Here is an 18,826-nt window from a genome sequence, read left to right as displayed (position 1 = left end):
TGAGTCACCCCCGCGCCGGGAAAAGGGGCGGCCGGTGGTGGTGGTGGCGGCGGCGGCGGTGGTGGTGGCGTAAAAGAAGAAGGGGGGGTGCGGGGTGGGCGGGGGGCGGAGGAGAACCGCTCCGCCTGCAGCCCCCGGGGCCGGGACCGCTCCGCCGGCGGGGCGAGTCTCGCCGGGCAGCGCGGAGAGAGGACATCGGCGCTCGCGCGCGCGCGCTGCCCGCCACTGCCTGCTCCTGCCCGCGCGCAGGGCTCTGCTCCCGCCGAGCCGTCCCGTCCCGTCCCATCCCGTTCCGTCGGCGCTTCGCTGCCGCCGCCTGAGCCCTTTTCATTATTGTTATTTTGTTATTTTTTCTTTTTTTCTCTCCTTTCTTTTTTTTTTTTACCTTTTTTCCCCTCTTCTCCCTCCAAAGCCTTTTTTTTTTTTTTTTTTTTTCGTCTTCCGCGGAGAGCATTGGGAGGGCAAAGGGAAGAGCCGAAGAGGTCGGAAGGGAGAAGGGGGCGGGGAGACGGCGAGGGAGCGGCGGGTGTCGGTGCGGGAAGGCGGGGACGCGGCTCCCCCGGCCCGGCCTCGGACCATGTACCAGGACTACCCCGGGAACTTCGACACCTCCTCCAGAGGCAGCAGCGGCTCCCCGGGACATCCCGAGACCTACTCCAGCGGCGCAGCCCAGCAGGTAGGGCCGAGCGCTGCCCCTCTACCCCCGCTCCCTCCGGGGGCTGCTGCCAGTCCTCCCGGCGCGGGAGTTCACCGCCACGCCCGGGGAGCGGCGCTTCCTCCGCGGTGAAGGCGCGGGCGCTCGGCGGAGAGGCGCCGTCCGCGGGGGCGCAGGCAGTGCCGCGGAGCGGGTTGCCTGCGGCCGCCGTCCCGTCCCGCCGCTCCCGGCGGGTCGCTGCCGCTTTCTTTCCCTCCCTGCCCGCCCGCCCCGGAGCGAGTGCCGCGACCCTTCAGGGCGGGACGGTCAGCGCAGTTCCCCTCCGGTCGGGGCCGCGGGTGCCCCGCGGATGGGAGGCAGCCGCCTGCCCCGAGCGGGGAGGTGTGGTAAGGAAGCGCCCGGCGGGCTGCCTCCGCCGCCCCGGCAGCAGGTAGAGCGGGGCCCGCGCGTGTCGGTAGAGGAGACCCCGCCTGGTGCCCGGGGACCGGCCGCCGCGGCGGGCCGGGGCCAGCTCGGAAATCAAAGGGCTCCTCCGGGCAACTCCTTTTCGAGGCCGGTAACGCGAACACACGGCCGTATCTGACTCTTCCTCCTTCCTGCTTTTCTTCTCCTCGGAGCTTCTCTGTCCCTCCGTTCACCGCCCCTTCCCGGGCACTATCCTGGGCTCGCTCGCAGCAGCCCGGGAGCCTTCCCTGGGACTTCGGGAGGTGCCGCTCGAGTTACTTCCCAGGCGCTACCGCAGCCGCCGTAAAACACGCAGGGGATGGCCGAAGTGGGCTCTAGCTTTTTCAAGCGTCTAAAGTGGTCTCCCCGCTTCTTGTTCCCCCCCCCCCCCCCCCCCAAACTTCGGCTCGCGGCGGTGACGCTATTTTTGCCTTTCCCACCGGTGCGGTGAGACCAAAAGGCCGGCGGCGTGCCGCTCCGCTCTGCCCGGCTGCTCTTTCCCTTTACCGGCAGCCGCCGGCCGCTCTCCGGCTGGTGATGGCTTTTTCCCGGGGGAGCAGTTTCGAGGGGAGCGGCCGAAGCGCTCCCTGCGCCCGCCGGCCCAGGTCCCCCCCGCAAGCTCCCGCTGCTGGGCGGCCCTTGAAGAATGGGAGATATTTCCTGTGGAAGCGACGTGAATTCACGGACCTAAAAGCCTAGTCGGGTGGTTTGGGGTTTTTTCCTTTTCATTTTCTTAAGAAAACCTCTTGGAATGGCTTATATACCTACATCGACTAAATCCATCGCTTCTGGGGAAGGCATTACACAATCGGGCCAGTTATACAAACCTGGGTTATTTCATAACTTGTTTACATCAGCTCACCCGGCCTCACTCTTTTTTTTGCTTTTTCAAAGTTGGGCTCCCCCCCCCCCCCCCCCCCCCAATATTAGTATTTCTTGTGTGGCTTGTATGAGCGAACTGGCAGCGTAAGCACATTGCTGTCTTCGCATCAAGAAGTCATAGGATCATTTAAAAAAAAAAAAAAAAGTCCAGTCTCAAACTTTGCCAACCGTACCAGCCCGTGACATTCCTCACATTAAAGAAGTTTTACCAGAAATGACTCGCCGCCGCTCCCCGCCTGCTCCAAACGCATCTCACTGGTGCCCTCTGCGGGCTGCGGACCGAGATTTCCAGGGATTGTAGCTCGGCTCTAGGTTATTCCCTGTTTTACAGTAAATGACAGCACGAGGTGGGGGAGCGGGAAGGGGGGCTGAGAGGCTGGAAACGCCCGGCAAGCTGCAAGTCCTTCTCTCTGCCTTTCCTCCTCTGATTCAGCAGCTGCGCTGGATTCAAGCACTTGCTGCAGGAGGTTGTGAAACTCCAGTGCAGCTTAATACTTGAGCTATCGAGGTCTGACCGATAGCTGGGTTTTCCCCTTTTTATTTTCTGGGGCTGCACGTCTTCCCCAGGCAGCTGCTGTGCGTGGCGTTTGATATGGGGGCCAGAGCCCAGTTTCTAGGGTTACTATCTGAAATGGGGCTTTAAGCAGGATGCCGGCTTAGCAAGAACATAAATGTTTTCTTTAAGAATCCGGGAGATTTCTCAAGGCCTCGTGCGTAGTCTTTCCCTTGATCCTTACAGATGTTGTAGATTAGGATGAAATGTAAGCGTTGCCTTTACCCTAGCAGTTGGGCTGTTCTGCTGATTCTGGTCTACAGAGTCTGCAGAGTTTTATCGTTACAGAAAATACGCACTGTAGAAATTTTTTCTTTAGTCTGTTTTTTTCCCAAAGCAAGAAAAGATGCATCAGTCACATGATTAAGTGGAAACTGTGTCTCTGAGCCAAAACTTTGATGCTTTTATTTCTTTTTCCCATACAACACAGCACTGGAACATTTTTCTTTTAAGTTGTGTGTCGTGCTATTTTCCTAATCACTGACTTGCCATGTGGTAAACATAGACTTTAATGGGAAGAGTTTGTGTACTCTTTCAGACTGTTTGACTTCCCCCTCAGATATACCAGCACTGCGTCCAGTTTTCCTTCGAGGAGATGTTTGACATGGGAGAGCCATCAGGGGCCTTGTATTTATTACAGGATATATCCTGTACACCCTGTATTTGCTAACTGAGTAGTTGTTAAAGGTCCTCTGGGTGGTTTTTGGTGGTTTTGTTGTTGGGTTTGGGTTTTTTTTCCATGGCCATTGTACCTGTTTCTAGACCAGTTTCTGGTGCTGCTCAGTGCTTGCAGTTACATACGTAAGCGAAGGTGCGGAGGGGAGCGGAGTCGCAATGGGATGTGCTACAGAAACTCCTTGTTAAGATGGAGAAGGGAGCCACGGAGCCAAAGCCTGAAATGTTCCCGTGCTGCCCTTGCTCCTAAGTTGTGACCTGCTAATGTAGCTTGTCCCTGCCCTTGGTAGGACTCGCTGGAGTCTCCCTCAGCTATGGATCGGGGGAGGCTCCCATCCAACTCCATATTTTTAAGGCAGAGCAGAGACTGACCTCAGTTCTTGGCACTCTTAATAACAGGACTCTTTCTGTTTGCTGTTTAGTTGTTGTTTTTTTTTAATGATACCTTCATCTGCGTGTTGCTTGGGTCAGGAGGAGAGCACTGGCTTCGTGGTTGAGCGCGTGCTGCATGTGTAGCCCTGCAGTCTGGCTATCGCCACATCTTTTCTGTAGCGCTGTGAATTCCTCGTAGATAAGGAGAACTGAGAGCTGGCAGAGGGTTGCCTCCAGGAGCCTCTCCCAGGTCAGGAGAGGAGAGCTGTGGGTGTCCTGGGTGAAGAAATGGCAGGAGCCGGTCTGGAAAGAGGAGAAATGGGGAGGTGGGTGAGGGCGGGCAGTGCTGGCACGGGGATTGAAGCTCTCTGAGGCGAGGAGGAATGAGGAGACCAAAGCTGGGGCTGCAGTTTGGGGAAAGATCTGGAGCTCCAAGGTGAGGACGCTTGTGCTCAAAGGGGCTGTGCAGGGGAGGTGGCAGAGAATTTGGGGCCTGCCACTGAAACCAGCAGCGTCCCAGGGGTCAGAGCTATGGCCACCTGGCAGAGTGTGGGGGGCCAGCAGCATTTTGGCACAGCAAAGCTGATCCAGTGCAGTGTCCTAGCAGGGAAAGCGAGATATGTGGGGAAAGCCTGACCAGTCAGGAAGCAATGCTTGTAAAACCCAGTGGTAGCCTGAGCACCCTGTATCTGAAGATGCAGCCTGTCACAGCAGCACATCCCTTAATTAGTTATCTAGGAAAAATACCGCCTTTGGAAAACACAGAATACAGGTTTTGGAGAATTTTTTTATGATATTTTGAGGGATTAGAAAGGAAGCTGGTGACAGATGGAGCACGGCACAGACGGAGACTGCAGTCTGACTGGCTCTTCCCTGGGTCTGCAAGCAAGCACCATGGAGCTGCCAAGGGATGTGGCTGAACTGAGCAGCTCCCCCTCACTGTTCAGGAGACCTCCACTAGTGTTAGAGAGGGGTCCTAGGTTGAATGCAGGAGTGATTGCAAGTGGAGTAGTCTCTTTGTCAATAACATGGAGCCTGATCTTTGTGTCAGACAGTTGTATCTTATGTGGCTGATTTGGTGGTGGATCTGACTCTCCTGACCTCGGATGGGAATTTTTAGCAGTTCGTTGGGTGTCTGAAGGTGGAGGCTGCAGTAAGGTGGCACTGGCAAGGTCATTTGCCCTGGAATGCAAACGGTGTCTTTGCATAGCAAAGCGTCGTCAAAAGATCTCTGAAAGTTTTGCAGCCATAGCTTTCTAGTGTCCCTGCAAAGAAGACAGGACTCTTTCTTCTCTGCTTTTTGGGTACAGGAGGTGTGGTGGCACACATTGGTAAAGGTCACGGTAGAAGCCACTTGTGGAGCTGGAAGCAGAACTTGCATCCCTTGACTTGAGCACTTGTGGTTCAACTAGTCTCACACTTCCTCCCTTCTGTGAGGTTAAGGTCCCTTTTTGTTACGGTTGTGGAGGCACCAAGGTGTCCTCTCCTGTGCCATGTGGTCACAGCCTACACCAGGCAAAGAAGGGCATTTGCGCCCTTAAATTCCTCTGTAGTGTTGACAGTTTGCAGCTCTGGGCCTCTGTAGTTACTTGGGAGACGTCACAAAGATGGCATACACTCTGAAATGTGGCGTGTGCTGAGGCTGTGTTGGACTCGAGCTCCAGGTGCATCTCTGAGGTTCTGGCAAGGCTTTTGCCAAGGTCTTGGTGCCAGCGTCATCCTGTCTGTGTAATTCCCCCACCTGCTTAATTTGATTCACTCCTTCCTTCTCTTGTCCTTTCTTGCTAGATTTTTGCTGTCCAAAGCTGTAAGTCGGCATTTGTCGGTATTCAAACTGGATCTCCTGGTCTCCAGGCATTGGTAGCTGGACTTCTTATGGCTAATACTGGTCTGAAATGCTGTAGCTATCAGAATGTGAAATACTATTTGCAGTAGCCTTGGTTTAACAAAGCACTGAAGGTGCTTGACTAGGCACACCCAGAAAAGGAAATCTGTATTGAAGTGCTGTCCCTTATCTGGGACGCTTACCTGAGCTGAGGTCAGGCTGATGCAAGGGCTCTCGCTTCTCTGGGAAGCTAGTTTGTTGACCCAAGAATAAGCATTTTTCACGGGATCATTTCAAGGCTTACAAATCAGTGGTAGTGATGGCTGCTGGTCCTACAAGCCCTGTCCCTTGCACAGTGATTGCTGGAGCAAGGCATGTCTGTCTGTAAAACCAAGTCTAACCATCGAAAGCCTGAAGGAGCTCAGCATAGACAAAAGCATTCTTTCTCCCCTGCTTCCCCCTCCAGGGACAAGTGATTGTTTTCCTTGCAGTTTAGTGCCAGCATATTATCCAGATGGATTTACCTCTGTCTGAAACAAGGTGTACATGTATTTTGGAGGAGATCATTACCTGCTGCCTTGGTTTTACTGCTGCCTTATTTTGTCTAGACAGTGCAGAGAGCTGCAGGGAACTTGTCCGATCTGAATCCTAAGACCTATTTTATAGGCTGCTATTAAAATACATATCCTCTCACGTAACCATCCTGTGGCCGGGTTTCTCACCCTGTGTGTGCAGTGAGTGCAGAACCACTGAACGAGAAGCAAGCTGCTGTTCTTGCTGTACCAAACCCTATGCAGACCAAGCCCAAATTTCAGGGGAATCCTTTGGTAGAAGAAGGCTTTGCTCTGCTTGGTAATGGCATTTCAGAACTTAAGTTTCTCTTCCTTTTCTTTGGACTGGCAGAGAAGTGTTTTTCTAGAAACTCCTTAATTCCCCTTTCACTCCACGCCGGAAGGAGCGGTGGGCACAGGTGGGAGGTGGTGGCGATGGGAGGGGACACTGGTGTAGGGGATGCTGAAGAGGCATGGGGGGGGGGATGAGGGGGGGGGGCTGGGAGAGGGCAGGGTTGCTCCGGAGGGGGAAGCGCCTGAGTCCAGCACCTTCCTTGCGGGGCTACGGTGGGCAGGGGCAGCCTGGGGTGCTTCAGAGGCACTGGCAGCCCATGCCTTTGTTTTGGGTGCTACTTTGATCCTCACTGGTGCTGCTGCTGAGGGCCTAGCTGGTTTCTGAGTAACCATTTATGTTCTGCTTTCATTGATGGTTTCTTCTCTTCTCTCTCTCCCTTTTCTCCCTTGCCTTTTCTCCTAGAAATTTCGAGTAGATATGCCAGGATCAGGCAGTGCTTTCATCCCTACAATCAACGCCATCACAACTAGCCAAGACCTGCAGTGGATGGTCCAGCCCACTGTCATCACCTCCATGTCAAGCCCTTACTCTCGCTCGCACCCCTACAGCCACCCGCTGCCCCCGCTGTCATCAGTGGCTGGACACACGGCCCTTCAGCGACCTGGTGTGATCAAAACCATTGGAACCACAGTGGGCCGGAGACGAAGAGACGAGCAGGTAACCGTGGCGGGGAGAGTGGCTGGGGGTGCCTCAAAAGCAGGCGTACAGAGATTTCCTCCCACTGCCCTCTCTTGGGATCTCCTGGCCCCATGGGGGAGCATTGAGGTCTGTTCCCCTGCGCTGTACAGGTGCTGGGGTTTCTCAGGGTGACATAGGGTGTAGGCTGGCAGGTGATTTTTATTGCTCTTCCTCATCATATGGCAAGACTTACCCAGTCTCCATCAAACACTTCGCACTACTGGGCCACATTGCGGCTTGGTTTCAAAAGCAAGTGAAACTCTGAAGTTGAGCCCTGGGTTTCAGTTTGAGTGTCTCTGCTGCTCCAGGCAGAAGGGAACCTCTGAGCAAGCAGAGGAGCTTTCACATAGGTCCTTTCCAATCTGACACCCAAATTACATCAGCTGGTGTTTTATATCTGCTCTGTGGTAGCTAGTGCTGCTCCAGTCTCACTTTTGGGTGATACCACCAGTACCAGCCAGCATCATGCAGGGAGGAGCAGCTTCCCTAGAGCACCTTGATTCTAGTAGCAAGAGCCTTCTGGATGTCTGGTGTCTAAATCCACCTTCCCACTACAAACATGCAATTGCTTGATCTCTTTACAGCAGTGAGGTGGGGATCTTGTAAGCAAAGACTTTTCTGCTCCCAACCCAGTGGCATTTTCATAGCTGGGATGGGGTGGCTTGTACCACCGTTGCCCTATGCTCAGCCTCCTGATGGGATTATTGAGCCAGACCCCTGGATCCTGTGCTGGGGCAGGGCAGTAGACTAGATGCAGGCATCTCATCTTCTGGAAATCCTTTCAGCCCTGTCAATCTCTTCTTAGTAAGATACAGCCTTCTCCAGGGCTGTCTGGTGAATAGCTATCCACAGTGCTAGGCTGACTTTTTTTTAAAAAAAATAAAAAATCTGAATAATCTAGATCTGTCTGAGCTGTTCCCAAGCAGCAGTTGTGGGGGTCAGTGCAAAGCAGTGTAATGAGATGCACTGCGCACCCTCAGTACACAAGAACACGCTATTGCATGAGGTCTGTTTCTAATAAGACTCACCAGCTCCACTTTTACTTCCACGTCATCTGTTTTGATTCACAGTCTGATTATTTTATGTGGAGTCGCTGTCTGCTTTAGACCTAAGAGGCGGGGAAGGGGTTAAAATCAATTGTCCAGAGTGAGCCACACCTCTGTGCACAGAGCTGGTATGGGTGCACTGAGGACCTGGTGTTGGGAGGAAGGATGGGGCAGCCATGGTGGTTCGGGTATGTGCCAGCCCTTTCCACCAGCCAGAGCTACCTCCCAGTTCCCTGCATGCAGGGCTAGCGTCCAAAGCCAGGGAAGCTCTCATGAGAACTGGGGGAATAATTAGCAACAACTAATTTGTTTGACAAATGCTGCCTCTGTGTTCACAAATTGGCCGTGAAGAGATCGCCATATTCTCCGCTTTATTTGTTGTTCAGAGTTATTTGCTGAAGGATGCCTGCCAAGCAATTCCTGGCCTGTGGCTTGTTTGCAAGCCGTTCATTGTGGGTCATTCAAAGCCAAGTCCTTTTGATTAGACACGTGCTAAGGCAGTTCCCGGGTGCTTTACCGTGGCTCTTTGGCTCAGGTTTCTGCTGTTGGTGCTTTGAACACCACATCGGAGTGCCTTTTTGGAAAACATTGTGTAACGCTTTATGAAAAGGGCCTGTTTTGATGAACATTTCTGCCAGCGAATGCACATATTGGGCTTGCGCAAGCTACAGATAATGTGTACAGCAGGGGCACGAAAAGTGCCAAATCCAACCGCTTTCAAACAAATCCAGCAACTGTTGACAGAATATTCCTTTTAAGACCCAGTATAATGTTAAGCATGTCCAGATTAGGGGCTTCAGCCCCATCTATAAGGTTTTTGCAAAGCATAGCCTCTGAGACAGATCATTTAAAAGTGACTGAAGGCCCTGGGAGGAGACATTTTGGTCCTAGCATATTTCAATGAGGTCTGTGCTTCTAAAGCATGAAAGGGCTCTGGAAAACTGTACGCAGAGGCCCCAAGTCAGCACAGAATCTGTGTGCATTACACTTTGCTATACTGCAGATACTTGTGTGAAAATACATTTTTACCCTGCACACATATGGACTGGAAAGTGAGCAAGCAGACCTGTAGCGGGGAGAGTGGTGCCTGTGGGGGCTCCTTACTGGGATAAGCAGCCGGCTGCTGCCCAGCAGGGTGGAGGTATCCCCCACCCCAAGATGGAGTGTTCTGATCTGCTGATGGAAAAGCTTTCAGGCCCAAAACCTGTGTCCTGAAGTCCTAGAAGTGCTTGTGTTGCTCAGTGTGCATCTGGGGGCTCACACTGCATGCAGGTGAAATTGCAGGCATGGACTGGATGCCCCCCCTGCCCCAAAAAAAAGCAGAACCGAGCGAGGGGAATGCCCAGAGGCTGAAGCAAACTCCCCAAAACTGCAAAGATCAAAATTAATGAAATAAAGCAAACCAAAACAAACAGAATGAGGTTAGAATAACACTAAAAAGAAAAGATAGTAAAAGGGTGAATGTCTCATTTGTGATTTTGACAGCCCATGAAGATACTAAAACTGAAAGCTTTTATGAAAAGGTTTTTCTTTCCATTCTTTGCTGGCACTACGTGACATCTGACACCTGCTTTGCAGGGTGCTCATTTCGCTTTTGGTTGCAGTCACCGGGCCAAAGCCCCAGCAGCACACGCTGGCCCAGTGAGGCCAGAGTGCAGGGCACGAGGTCAGTCTGCAGTGGAGGAAGATGCATGGCCAAGCGTGTGCTGTGAATCCCCATGGCGATCTCTTTGCGCCAGCTTTTGCATGCCGTGTGCTGCAGCAGTGAGCCGGACCACACTGGCCCTCTTCACGCGCTGCTGTACCGGCTGCCCGGCCTTGGCAGTGATGCAAGCCTATCTGCCGCTGCTGGGATTTGTAAAACCTCATCCCAAAACCCAAAAGCTAGGCCTGACTTGACCGGATTTTGTGGGCTCCTGCTCACTTCCTCTGGTTTTGCAAGAGTGTTGCTCCATGGGTTTCTATGGAATTGCTCCTGATTTACATCAGTGAGGATGTCAGCTGGCCTCAGGAAGCCCTTGATATCACTGGAGCCTTGCCTGCTGATGCAAGAAACACAGTGTGTTATCTCACTGAGCGCTTGAAAATCTGAGGTCAGATTTTTGGGTGGTATAAATCACTGTTGCTTCAGGGACCTTATGGGAGCTCTGCCGGTTTCCCTGTCTCCCCCTCCACCCCATCCCCGACCTTCAAGCTAAAAACTATCTTTGTGTGGGAAGCAGCAGATATTTTCTTTCAAGAAAGAGGCACTTACAACATCGTGCTCTGGTTTTGCTTAATGTACCACCCAAGTTGTGAAACAATCAGAGCATCTTTTATCTGTTTGGCCTTGGTGCAGATTCACTGTCCTCTTACACAATCTTCCCCCTGCTCCCCGCTCCATCTTCTCCTCACCCTTCTGCTAAGACCCAGTGCAGGAAGAAATACTGTGTGCTTTCATCTTCTGCTGACATCAGTGAAGAGGGGGAGTGCTCAGCATCCTGCTGGATCAGGCCTTTTTCCTTTGCGTTGCGGTTAAATCCTCACAAACTTCAAGGAATGCCTTGCTCAGATCTGATTGTGGGTTTTCTTGGCACTTGCCCACAGCTGTCACCCGAGGAAGAAGAGAAGCGAAGGATCCGGAGAGAGAGGAACAAGCTGGCAGCTGCTAAGTGTCGTAACAGGCGTCGAGAGCTAACAGAAAAACTCCAGGCGGTATGTGCTCTGCATACATTTCTCCTTCCTTGTCGCCCTCCCTTTGGACCAGCTCAAAGGGCATTGCTCTCCCTCCACTAGCATGTTTGAGGAAGATGCTACAAAACACATGCTGCCTTCCCCTTCCAAGGCCACGCAGTGGCGTTGCTCCTACAATAACGGTGGTGAGGGTTCAGGCCTGGAGCTGAGGAGCCTAAATTCCCCTTGCTGACTGCCCAAAATGTCCTAGGACCTCTCTTCCTTTCTAGCCTCCCAACTAGCGTTAGTCTCCCTACCTGTGGTCTCCCTCCGTAAGTGGAAATAAAGATGCTCTGTGCCTCAAAGGCAGGCTTTAAGGACAAAAACACCAAAGACAGTAGGATCATCTGAAAGCAGTAGAAAATGAGGCAGATGTTATGTGTACCATCAGAGCTATGTCCTTTAGGCTAACCTTTCTTGGGTGGGGGTAACTGTTTTCCTGCGCAAAGGAAGCTTTGCAGAGCTGTGTGGTCTGTTGCCACAGGGGAAATAACTAGTTAAGCTGGAGAAGGTAGGGATGAGCACAAGAACCATGGGGTGGGTGTCATGGTTTAACCTCAGCCAGAAACTAAGCACCACAGAGCTGCTCGCTCACTTCCCCCCCCCACCCGGTGGGATAGGGGAGAGAATCAAAAAAAAAAGTAAAACTCATGGGTTGAGATAGGAACAGTTTAATAGAACAGAAAGGAAGAAAGTAATAATAATAACAATAATAAGATGATAATAATAATAAAAAAAGAATTGGAATATACAAAACAAGTGATACACAATGCAATTGCTCACTACTCACTGACCGATGCCCAGTTAGTTCCCGAGCAGTGATTCCCCCACCCCGCCCAGCTCCCCCCACTTTAGTGCGCATGACATCACATGGTATGGAATACCCCTTTGGCCAGTTTGGGTCAGCTGTCCTGGCTGTGTCCCCTCCCAACTTCTTGTGCCCCTCCAGCCTTCTTGCTGGCTGGACATGGGAAGCTGAAAAATCCTTGACTTTAGACTATACATTACTTAGCAACAACTGAAAACATCAGTGTGTTATCAACATTGTTCTCATACTAAATCCAAAACATAACACTATACCAGCTACTAGAAAGAAAATTAACTCTATCCCAGGCAAAACCAGGACAGTGGGTAAGAGATGAGCGAAAGAGGAGGTAAGGGTGGGTTGTGCTGAAAGAGGCTGGAGGGAAGGCTCCAGCGCTCCTACTCAAGAACCAGCCTGGGCCTGGTTTTATTCGATGATCCTATTAACAAGCACAGCAGTAGCAGTGAAAGTGCACCAGTGAAATGTGCTGCTGACTCAAATTCAGGAGATATTCTCAGTGTAGGGGAGGCAGGACATCCTATAGTAAGAGTTTAAGGATTGTCATGACTAAAGTAATAGAAGTGAGAGGAGTGCAAAGTGAGAGGTCATATCTTGAAGGACTGTGGGCCAGATCTTTGTGAAATGGTGAGCTCCTCATACAGGAAGGTACTAATTGCTCACAGATTGACTATGAGCCATTAGTGTGATGTGCCCGTGGGAAACGTAAATCTATTAATACTAGGATGCATCAAGGGATGATCCAGTGGAGATGAAAGTGTTAGTCCTTTGTGCAAGAGTCAGGCAAGTGTAAGACCTAATCTGGAATATGCACTACAGAAAGAAAATGGAAACAGTTTAGAGATTGCTGTACACTATCTCTGTCTAAGTGAAAAACACGAAAAATGATGGGAGGAGATCAGAGTCCTCTCTGCTAAGGTGTCTGTCAGGCAGACAGCAAGGGAGAGGAGTGCAGTCACAGGCCAAGACAGAGTGGTAGAAGCTGGCCATGACAAAACTAAGGTGAGTTCATGAGAAGACTATTCATAACCCTCAGGTTGGTGAAGTTTGGGAATAGCTTACTGGTAGACACATGAAACACAAGATGCTTGGCTGGCGATGACCTGGTGCCTGCTTGGCTCATGAAGAGTCTGGGGTGTATCTGCCCATGCCAGATGGGAACTCGACTTGATGGCCATGTTCCAGGTGAGAAGCAGTTCCAGAGCCTCTGATAATTTACTCACTCCCCTTTTGTCTGCAGGAAACTGAAGTGCTGGAGGAGGAGAAGTCAGTGCTGCAAAAGGAGATCGCTGAGCTCCAGAAGGAGAAGGAGAAGCTGGAGTTTATGCTGGTGGCTCACAGCCCTGTATGCAAAATCAGCCCTGAGGAACGTCGGAGCCCACCATCCAGCAGCCTCCAGAGCGTTCGGACTGGAGCAAGCGGAGCGGTGGTGGTGAAGCAGGAGCCTGTGGAGGAAGAGATCCCATCTTCCTCTTTGGTCCTTGACAAAGCCCAGAGGTCTGTCATTAAGCCCATCAGCATTGCTGGAGGTTTTTATGGGGAGGAGGCACTCAACACTCCCATCGTGGTGACCTCAACACCAGCCATCACTCCTGGCTCCTCCAACTTGGTGTTCACCTACCCCAACGTGTTGGATCAGGAGTCTCCTCTCTCACCATCTGAGTCCTGCTCCAAAGCTCACCGGAGGAGCAGCAGCAGCGGTGACCAGTCATCGGATTCCTTGAACTCTCCCACCTTGCTGGCGTTGTAATCCCCCTGCAGCCCCCCATTTTGCCAGTGTGTTACACCCCCCGCCCCCATGGGATTAGAGACGGCACAGGATCGTTCAAGCACAAGGGCAGCAAGAACAAGGATGGGGAAGTGCTGCAGCTCCAGGAAGGAGAGTGAGGACCAACGCCAGCTCCCTGGAGGCATGAAATGGCAAGAGTGGGACTGGTGCACCAGGACTGTTCAGAGAGGGTGATGTCCCCTCTGTAGGGACTGCCTATGGAAACTTCTTCATGGCCGTAGTGGACTTGGGGAGCACTCCTGGCCAGGAATGAAGGCGAGCTGCAGACAGTTGCTGGTTGTCCCTTTCCTTTGTGAATTGATCTGATCAGTTGTGCTCTGTGCTTAGATCATTCTGGTTAGTTGATCTTACAACTTCTCTCTTTCCCTCTCTCTCTTTCTGTGCTTATCATTTCCAATGTTGTCGATCCCATGACATTTCATCCAGTTGCTCTGAACTGTAAAGGCTTGTTTAGGATATTTCCTCTTGGGACAGACTGTTGGAAACATGTAGGGTTGCCCAGGCAGGAGGGGGATGGCTGGGAGGTCCAGGAGAGGGGGGACCAAGAGGAGCCCAAGGACTTGGCAGCACAGGCAGAACTCGTAACTCTGACCTGGGGCACAGAGACAGCGAACAGAGGCAGCAGGAGGCTCATGCGGAAGCCTTTCTTTTTTTAAAATGTAGATATATTTATCGCCTTGGGCTCCTCAAAAAACAAGTTAGCATCTCAGGGCCAAAGTGGCATCAGAAAAGCTGCTGGGCTGGCACTTACCAGTGTCTTTGGCGGGGTTTTACCCCAGTTTGGTGGATATCAAATCTGCTGCTTGTTTACTTTTCCTGGATTGCCCGCTGTCTAGGGAGTGTTCCATCTTCCTCCCCATCAGGGCTCCTGACTCAGAGGCTGATCTCTTCCTGTTAGTTAATCCTCCCCTCCCCTTGGCCATATTTGCAGAACATGTTACCAAAAAAGAGGTGGCACCACGTGCCTATAAATCTAGGATGGAGACTGGCAGTGGTTAAGGAGGTGAAACTAGCTGGCTGTACCCTTGCTGACTTTTTCATTATTGGGAAACAAAGCAGTGCACATCCACCAGCTGATACTAGCAGGTGTTGTTTGCTCAGAGATTCCAAATTTCCGAGGCTGGGGGGGAAGGCAGTGATCCAACCTCCAGCACAGGACAGGCCACAGCGTTCTTCTGACCAGGCAAGAATGGCATGGTTGAAGTGATGACCTGTTTGAACTAGAACAGAGCTTCTGATAACCTCTGGTTATCAATGACAAATTGACAGCAGAGGAAAATCGATTACCATTATATGCACCTCGGTCTTTGGCCTCTGTTTTTTTTGGTTTGTAATTGATCTGGGTTTTTTGAGGTTGATTGGCCTGAAGACAAAAAACAAATTGGAGGACTGTTTCCCTAGCCCTGGGTCCTTGTCTTCTCCAACCTGTGGGCTTGGCTGCTACTACTAAGTGCTTGCAGAGGGCACAAGCTCTCCAGCGCTGATGTTCACTACTGAAAACAGTAATGTGTGTAACCTATTCCCACTTGGAGCCAAGCTCAATTCCTGTTGATGTCAAGGCACTGACAAACCATGACCATGTGCGCACTAGGATTGCCCAGCTTGCCAGCTAAGCCACTGGGGGGACAACTCTTTGGTCCTGCCTGTTGAAGCTGCGGTGGCAGCTATTTATTTTGTTGTGAGATTTTCTTATTCTTTTATATATATATATATATATTTTTTTTTTTTTAATCAACTGAAACTAGGGTATTTCTTGGTCAGGCTGGACCTGGAGAAATGCTATATGCGATTATAGGGCCACTCCTGTGAGATGCTAAACTGCTGCAGTCCCCACCAACTCCACTGGGAATTAATAGGGTTCAGTCTTGTGGAACTGGACCTTTACTCAGCAGGGCTGACTTCCCTCAAACCCTGGTCACTGCCCATTCCTTGAGTCATTTCAAAGGGACACTACTTTAGCTCTAAAGGTAGGCTTTGCTTTTTTATTATTACTATTATTTTCAAACCCAGGTATTTACCAAACCTGCCAGAAATAGAAAGATACGAGTGATCTTTTTGCATCATAAAGCTGATTGTGATTCAGGCTTTTACTTTATTGCTTTAACACTTCCATCATTATACCAGTGCTAGAGGTTTCAAATTGAGCTTACACAATAAGTAATATTGATAAAGGAGTTCTCTTGTCCTTACATGAACATCAAAACTTTCTTTTTAATAAAGTAGACCTTAAGCTTCCTGTAGTTAGCACAGAGGATCCTGTTTTCATAGGATTTTATGTAGATTATATCACTTCAGGTGATACTGCTGCTTCTCTAAGTGTCTCCATTTTGCTAGATGCTTGTTTGGGGCAGTCTGGATTGAGAATCTAAACCTGTTCAATAAAAAGCCTCCGCGTGTCATTTCCACCCATTTTTGAGCAAAAATGCAACTTTGGCAAATGGTGAAACCTAAAGCAATGCAGCTACTTTTGAGGGCAGCTGACCGGCATCCATGTCTCCTGGGAGATCAGGAGCATTCCTGCTAGGGGTTTCAGGAAGTCAGGTGCCTCCTTAAACCCCACTAAGCCTAACTGCTAGTGGAACAACAAAAAAACTACTTTTGCTTACTGAATTGTTGCCAAAATGAGCTGCAGCCGGCCCTTGCCCACTGCCTGCTGCCTTGTCATTGACCTTCTCAGAGACAGAAGGATCCTCTTTTCTGTCCTGTGATACTGATGGGAGCCATGTGAAACTGCCAGAAAAGAAGATTATATTCTACTATATGGAAAAAGCCCTGAATACCTTGTGCCTGCCTGTTTTGTCCCTCAAATCTCTCACAGGATGTCTGTGTTGGGATCGCTGGTCTCCTGCCTTCTCTATTTTGTGGATCAGCCTTACTTTTGTTTAGTTTCTGGCAGCCAGGTACAACTTGAGCTCTGCTGCTGTTTCAGTCTGGCCCTGCATTCTTCTTTTCAGGTTTACTGGTGTGCTTTTTGGGAATTGATTGTCTTCCCCATCCCCAAAACGGTATTTTCCATGAGTACCTTCCCTGCTGATTCCTAAATGTAGTTACTCTGTGTTCTGCAGGTAACAGGTATGTGGGAGCTGTTGTAACTAGTGTCTGACCACGAGTTTTGTCAATAGAAAAAAGCCCAGGGAATTTCAGCTGGTATTGGGTCAATCCCCTAGGGACTGGCCCAACAAAGCCTCTAATAACATCTTAAATTAATCAATGGCAAGCTGGGAGGAGCAGTAGCAGCTGCATTGAAGGAAACATTCAGCTTACAGGTGATGTTTGCCATTCCAGTTTTGCCCTCATTCCTCCTTCCCAGTTGTGGCATTGCCCTCATCCATTCCTTTCTTGTAGGTGTGGAGACTGGGTAAGTCTCAAACTGCTTATGGTGTGATGGGATTTGGGACCAACATGCTGGGGACAGTAGCTCTCTGTTGTGTTTTTATAATTATTATTTAAATGACGTATTTAGTTCATCTGAACCTTTAATTTTGCTGCTTACTGTATGCAGGATCCACCTGGCCTTCATCCTAAATGAAAAGAAAAAACAAAATGAAAACAAACCTAAGACATCCCCCTCCTCCCTGGTATCTTCTTATTTATTGGCAGGCAGCCGTCTTGTGGCTGTTCCAGCAGATCTGCCTGCCATTAATTTAACATCCTCCCAACTCACATTCCTGGTGTTTGGTTGTTGCTTCTTTTTTTTCTTTTTGTTGTTGTTTTTTTTTTTTTTTTTCATTCTAAAACAGACTTCTGAAATGTAAGAAATCTTATTATTATGATACTTAGAAGTTTATTTTCATTAGGAAGGCCAAGTCAAACATTTTAAGAGGTGGGGGGAACAATCTACATTTTATTTCTTATTTATTTATCATGTTTACATATTTTTTCTGTTCAAGACTTGGATGTAATAAAGAAAGCATTAAAAATACTCCAATCTTTTTTTAGGCTAATAATTTTTTTTCGATTCTTTAAATACAAGATTCTGGGGTTTGTTGTTGTCTGTATAAAATGTAAAAAGAGATATGTTTCTAAAGATGCATTATCATTCCTCTGTGAACAGTAGGTGGAGTTGAGGACAAATCTCAGAATACAAGATAATAATAAAATCCCATCCTGTTTTACTTAATTGTTCCCCTCCTATCCTGTATGATTAAAGGGTTATTCCACTTTCTTGCTTGTGGTTACTTGATATTAAAACCATATTAAAATGTGTAGAAAATAGGTATCCAATTGTTTTTGCTCAGTGAGAGGATAAACTGTTGTATATATCTTGATATACTGTGTAGTTCAAAGTAACATCAATAAGGGATAGTGCATCTTTATTAGAGTGATAAGTTACTAGTGTCACTAAAGTCTACTTTAAGATCCTCAGATACAGAAAGGGCCTGATTCTGATTCCACTCTCCCAGGAGCAAATTGGAAACATCAGTAGCATTTTGCTGCTGCAAAGCAGGTGTCAGAGGTGGAATCAAGCCTCAGTGATTAATAGGTGACTATGAGGATTATTGAAGATTTGCGGGCACCATTATCTTTTTTTTCCTCGAAAGTTTAGATCATTGTTTTTCTTTTTTTTGTCTGCAGTGAAGTAGTTTCTGCCAAGGCGGTTCTTAAAGGTGACTGCTGAATTGGGACCCTTCCTTGGTCGTTGTGATCTTGATATCGTTCTTGCTGTCCTGGAGAATCTCAGCTCTGAGGCATTCTCTGTGGTGTTGTCTCTTTTCTGTTCTTATTATTTTACTGAATTACAGGCCTACAGTATTTGCACTAAAACAAAAAGCTTGTTAGAGAAAGCTTGCTGCTATGAAAGAAAGAACATATTAAAATGGTTTTGCTTTTACAATTTTAACTGAATAGCATTTTGTAGAATAAAATCAATTTAGACTGAAAAGAAAAAATGACTTTTCTTTTTTCCTCTGCACCTTCCCCCTCACCCCCCCCTTTCTTTTCCTCCCATTCCTCAGTGGTGTGATGTTCCCCCCCTTCTCCTTTGGTGCTCAGTTGTAATGATTGGCTGTATTGTTGACTATGCTGCTGAGAGTTATGACACTTGTAAATCTTGTTTTAATGACATTGTGGACACTTTTGTATAGCAAGAGCTAACTGGAGTTCTTCTCTCTGTTAACTGAAGTCATTAAAAAGCTCCCTTTGCCATGAACAATTAAAAGCTCACATGTTCCTTCAATATGAACAAATGGGTACACCATTGCCAGGTGCCTGGTTGTAGCACATTTCAGGCCTTCTTTCATTAGAGCAGCTGCAATCCAGACAGCTGTTAGCTGCAACAATGGTAAATGGGGCAGAGGCTAGCAGAGCAGACACCTGGGCTAAAAGGCAAATAATGCATTAATCCTTTCATCTTGGCTTCAAAAAGAAAGGGATGGAGCTAGAAAATACATACTGAGGTGACTTTACTTTTTTTTTTTTTTTTAATCCACCTTCTCAGCCAGAAGGACTCAAAGCTTCTGCTCTGAA

General features: G+C 49.3%; 1 protein-coding gene across 1 annotated transcript; it reads left to right on the top strand.

Annotated features, from left to right (window-relative positions):
- Nucleotides 1-339: 339 nt before the first annotated feature.
- Nucleotides 340-18,509, top strand: FOSL2 (FOS like 2, AP-1 transcription factor subunit). Its single transcript, XM_030035411.2, has 4 exons — nt 340-676; nt 6,715-6,969; nt 10,623-10,730; nt 12,812-18,509. The coding sequence occupies exons 1-4, from the start codon at nt 578-580 to the stop codon at nt 13,319-13,321; spliced, it is 972 nt and encodes a 323-aa protein (XP_029891271.1). The 5' UTR covers nt 340-577; the 3' UTR covers nt 13,322-18,509.
- Nucleotides 18,510-18,826: the final 317 nt, after the last annotated feature.

Source organism: Aquila chrysaetos, chromosome 13, assembly GCF_900496995.4.
Source record: "Aquila chrysaetos chrysaetos chromosome 13, bAquChr1.4, whole genome shotgun sequence".
In the NCBI taxonomy this organism is placed as follows: Eukaryota; Metazoa; Chordata; class Aves; order Accipitriformes; family Accipitridae; genus Aquila; species Aquila chrysaetos.
Note: the sequence above shows the minus strand (reverse complement) of the source record. Positions and strands in the feature narration are given on the sequence as shown.